We start from the raw sequence: 5,398 nt of genomic DNA on the forward strand, positions 1-5,398 counted from the left end.
TTTGGTATATATAACCCTATATCTGACTCTTTTAGTTTTAGGAATTAGAAACAACCGTTATGTGAACAAAACTATAATACTCTCTTTAGCAACATTGTTGCGAGAGTATAATAAAGAAAGATTTTAAGAGCTAACATTTATTGAATGAATAAATACGCATTGTTTGTTAAATTTCGTTTTTCATTTTTACGATTTTTCTTAATTAAAAAAAAACTGAACGTTATATGGAATTGCGACAAAGTTTTTTATCTTTGGCATTAAATTATCTTCTAATGAAACTAAAAAACCTAAGAAAGGTTGAGTTTGAACATATATTTAAGTAAATTTTTTTTAAGACCAAAATCGGTTTTTTTGGTAATTTTAAAAAACTACTTTTTTTTTGAAATTTTCTGTTTGATTTGAACATAAGTTATTAAATAATATTAAACTCTTTGACTTTTTTGTTTCGGGTAGAAATCTCGACCTGCATCCTGCCCGCCGTCTGGCATATACATATATGCACATGCGAGAAGCATGTGACAATTGCTTCCCAAAGGCAAAATGTAACAAATTTCGTATAAAATAAATTTGCGGATGATGCTTAATTATATAACTATTAACCCTAGAAACTCCGATTTAATCAATTACTTATTTCCCTCCAAAAAACCTTCAAAAAATCATTTTTTTAGGCCTCTAAAGCAGGCTCCCCCCCCATAAACATACGCTCAATAACTAAGACATTTCTTGTTTTATTCTTATGTTTTCTCCTATAGAAATAAAGGTAAATTAATTCGTAACAATAAAATAACTTGATTCCTTACATTTCAAATCTGTGTGCGACTATCTTCTTGATTTGTTTCTGACAGCAAAACCGATAAATTTGGTTTCTGTGACACCCAAAACCGATACAAATTCTGTTTCGGAAATCAAGCCAATAATATCTGAATTCATGACACCTACTGGTGTTTTTGATCGGTTTAAATTCTGACTCCGACAACTATCAGATTCCACAACACCGCTGATAGTAACTAATTTTACAATTTCCAATTTCATTCTATAGTGACTTTTCTTTAGATTTTTTGTTCTTATTACCTTATTATTTTTCCAGACTCCTGTTGTTTGTGTATCCTTTGTGTTATCCACCGCCGCTTCCTCACTCCCAACGAAGCGATTGTATTGAAATAGGCGTCCCATATTCCGCATGGTTGCCGTTTTTATAATTTGTAAGCGCTTTTTAGCAAAACGAATTATTTCTATTTTTTCACCAAAATTTTGGAATTTTTTACAAATTACTGTATTTGCACGAATTCCTTTATTCCAATTTAACTAAATTTTTTCAATTTTCCAATTTTTAAATATCTTTGCACACTATGCCTTATATTCACAGGTGTTTCAACACACGTATATAACTGCACTTTTGCATGATTTCGTAAGCAAATCACCACACTCACATACAAACACATAAAATCTATTGCAGGTATGCGTTGTCAATATTTTTAGTACCATTCAACAATGCTTACGTTTTACTGCCCGAATTTCTGCTTCGTTTTGCGTTTTTCGACTTTCGTATTTCGTAAAATTTCCAATCGTCACGTGACGCGCCACTGAAATTTCCAACAAGCGATCACCGCAACGTGCACACCAGCAATGATTCAATGAGACGGGCGCACTTTGTTGTAAGTTGTTGATGTTGATGCCGCCGCTGTCAAGTCAATGGAGTCAGCGGAGATGGTGGCGCTGGCGCTGGCGGTGGTGGTGGTGGTGCGGCTGCCATAGTGAGTAAATGACGTTGTTTTGAGTGCTGATGATACACCACCGCGCTGCTGTTGTTGCTGTTGCGATTGCTGATAATTAAGTTCTACTCCTGTTGCAACTCAAAGCAGAATAGTCAAAAAGCGATGAAATAAAAAAGACGAAGAAAAAATGAGCAGAAGAAAAAAGAAAAACACTCGAACGACTCGGGGTTAGCCAGCGCTGCCGTGCAACGTTCATTGGAACCGCATACAAATTGAGAGAATTTATTCATTCAGAGTCAATATGAAGACTGCCAGCACACATATATACTCACATACACACTCACACGCAAACAGGGCACTGCAGGGGCGCGCTGCCAGCGTAAGGCAACAGTTTTCAATAGTTGATGCATGAGTGGTGTGTGTGTGTGTGTGTGGGTACTACTGCCATTTCCGACTGCTGTCAGTTGCTGGCCGAGTCAATAAACAACGCAACTGTGGAAAATATAAAAGTTGCCCTGGAATTGCGAAAAAAGTGCAAAATCTCCTGGTATAGTGGTAGAGTAGTAGTGCCGGAAAGCAAGCGCGACCAAATGCAACACACTCGCAACGTTGACTAAAAACTGTAAAAATATCTGCATATATGCCAGAGTTTTGCTTTTGCTTGCAACTATATGGCGTTGCACACACACTTATACATGCCACATGTGTCATATAAGCATGGGCCTCTGTGCTGCACCGGAAAACCACTCAATCGCAGTGAGTGGTGCGGCGTAAAGAGTTTGGGTAAACCAAATGAAAACTAACAGTTACTCACAACTCGACCGAATTGGCACTCCAGAAACGGTGTGGCAGCGGTCAGTGGCTGCAACAGCCATACAAATAAGCGTAGTGCTCGCAAAAATCTACGTTGATGGTGGACTATACTACTCCGAATGCACACACACGGGCACATAAACAACATAGCTGCAACAGCTGACCAAAGCAGACCGTAAAAATAGTGCGCCTGCCGTCTGTCGCCCTTTCAAACGCAACTTCTCTGCCGTCTACGCCTATTGTCTGCCGACCGTTCGTCATGTTTTGGCCGTCTGTCCGCAATTTGCTTCATTTGCACCCTCATTTCCTTACTCACGGCAATTCAGTAGACTTTTGTTACAGTAGTATTTCACTCGTCAGTTTGTGACGGCGCGTCCGAACTGTGCTACTTCACTCCAATGCACTTCATTCCACTCCACGACGCAGCGACCATGTACAGGGTGCTAACTGGCCGGCCTCTCGACATTTTTAATTTTTCGGCTTTCCATTCTTCATTTCTTCTTTTATTTTTAGCAACTTTTTGTTTGCCGCTCAATACTACGCTCTGCCTTCACTCCTCAGCCGGCGCTCACTCAACGTGCAACCAGCGTTGTATGAGTTTACGTGTGGCCGCAGAGTGCAGAGCGGAGTGAAGTTGCATGGCGTGCCGTACTTTTAAGTAGTGTATTATTGTTGTAGGTAACAATGTGTGTGTGTGTGTGACTTTGTGTGGCAACATTTTCAATGCTCGTTGCTGCGCAAAGCAATACAAGTACAAATGCATGAATGAATCAGTTGAGTTTTGTTTCTTTTTTGACTCTTTTTGTCTTTGTGCAACTTCATTATCTTTCTTCATCATCGTCTTCGTCATCCCCGGTAATTATAATGGTCTTAAAGTGAGCTCAGCGCCGACTGTTACCTTTTGCCAATTCAACTATTGGATTTTCATTCCGCTCAGCTCAGCTCAGCGCCTCATCCATATACACATCAGCTCTGTCTTTATGTCGCTTTCAATCCCCTCGCGATATGCTCATTGCGTCATCAGATTGCATTGCTTATATTATTTTATGTTTAATTATGAAATTCACTTGACTTGTGCCACTTACTACCTTCGTATAAGCAAGTTAATGCAATTTAGCTTCGTATATACCGTTATATTTATTTTAATTAAATATTTCATCGCGCGCTCTCACTCACTGTACAGCAAAAAATAGTGTAGTGTCCTGATTTTTGATTTTATGGCTCATTAGTGTTGTGGTGTTGGCCTTTTGGGTCATTCGCTGGTGTGTATGTTTGTCCATATGAGGATGTGTGCGTTAGCATTGATGTGTTTGTGTGAAAGACACTTTATACATGTATATTCCATTCGGTCTTATTAGTAGCAGGTTACATTAATTTAAACAACATATAAGCATATACTGTAAGAACATATGTATATACTATATATGTATGTATTTAGTATAAGGATATAAGTATAAACCTTTCGGCCATTATGTGCTAAAATAGGTTACGATTGGATTAGTTGCTGTAGTCAAAGCTTACATATATGAAAATTTTCAATATTTTACTTGAGGCTTTCCAACAAATTACAACAACATGCATATTTCAATTACCATGCTGCTAAAGGCAGCAGAAAGTTTCGGCAAAGGGAAGATAATGTCGTTTCAACAAATAAAGGCTCAAGGGAAAGACACACCACTGGCCCCTATTCTAAGGGACGGCGTTACAAGGAGGGTTAGCTTTACAAAGAAGTTCAGAGTTGCTCTCAGCAGTAAGTAAGCAGTAAGTAAGAGTGGAATGATTCTACTACTACTACTGAGGGGCAGCACTATCCAGTGATGGTTCGAAAACACCTAAATGCATTGGAGCAGGCATTGCGTGACCGCATGTCACACCATCAAAACCAAGTCCCTGTACAGAAATCTATCTCCACCGTAGCTATCGCAACCAGCGTATCGCTATACTTTGCGATAGTCAACCGGTACTGGAGGTGATCTCAGCGTAAGAGGTTGAATGGTTTTTAGTGAAGGAGTGTATAGGAACCGGGTACGCCTAATCTAAGAGCCGGGACAGAAAGTGGTAGCCGGCAATGAGCTGAGCCGATGAACCAGCCGGCTCTGCGCCAGGCTGATGGGGCCACAACCATGTATATACGCACGGAGGAGTGCGTGGAGAGAGAACTGCATTGGCAGTAGGCAGCTGGAATGCGCCATGCCAAGCTACTTCTAGGAGTGCACAACTCCCCCGAGACAAATTTTGCCTCCTTGTCGCGCTCTATGCAGTCCAACATGAGCATAGTCTATTGCCCAAATTTAAGGCCCTACTTTCCATCAACGTAGACAGGAATCACATCATCTTAGCCGCGCTCAGCAGGCTTTAGGAATTGTTCAGGATATTGGACCTATGTGACCATATGTGATATAGGGACGGTAAAATAGACCATAGGTCGCACTGCAAATCCTCAATTTTAGTATCCATCTATCTATCCATATTTGTACTACTTTAAAGTTCGTCCGGAAAGTAATAGAACTGATTTTCTTCCACCGCAACTGTACTTCGGAGCGTTCGTGCACCGACTGGATTCGGTAGAGGGCGTTCCTTGATAACGAACGAGTGGTTGATCAGTTGTCTCCCAGCCACCTGGAGAGTCGGCATAAACATCTTCGCGACGTGTTTCTGTGAGTGGCGCAAGCCGAAAATGCAGCGTTCGCAAGAGCAGAGGTAAATCTGCGACAGAGACGTTTGATATGATAAAAAGGCTTACCTATATGTTACTATAGCAAGAAGGCCTTTTTGGAGGGCCGGGAAGAGGTCGTTGATGAATGAGCAAGTCCAAAGTAAAAACGATGTTCATTGACAAACCGTCTACGCCAAATTTTACGTGAAAATCC

The 5,398-nt window shown here is 40.5% G+C and overlaps 1 protein-coding gene across 1 annotated transcript in view; it reads right to left on the reverse strand.

The window, feature by feature from the left end:
- Positions 1 to 1,648, reverse strand: part of LOC108977010 (kinesin-related protein 6) — a 31,032-nt gene extending 29,384 nt beyond the window's left edge. Inside the window, exon 1 of the mRNA XM_018946500.1 lies at positions 1,072 to 1,648. Coding sequence (XP_018802045.1) covers positions 1,072 to 1,182 — 111 coding nt within the window. The 5' untranslated portion in view covers positions 1,183 to 1,648. The remainder of the gene's footprint in view (positions 1 to 1,071) is intronic.
- Between the last annotated feature and the right edge of the window lie 3,750 nt (positions 1,649 to 5,398).

The sequence above is a fragment of the Bactrocera latifrons genome, unplaced genomic scaffold (assembly GCF_001853355.1).
Source record: "Bactrocera latifrons isolate USDA-ARS-PBARC rearing strain unplaced genomic scaffold, ASM185335v1 scaffold_116, whole genome shotgun sequence".
NCBI lineage: Eukaryota > Metazoa > Arthropoda > Insecta > Diptera > Tephritidae > Bactrocera > Bactrocera latifrons.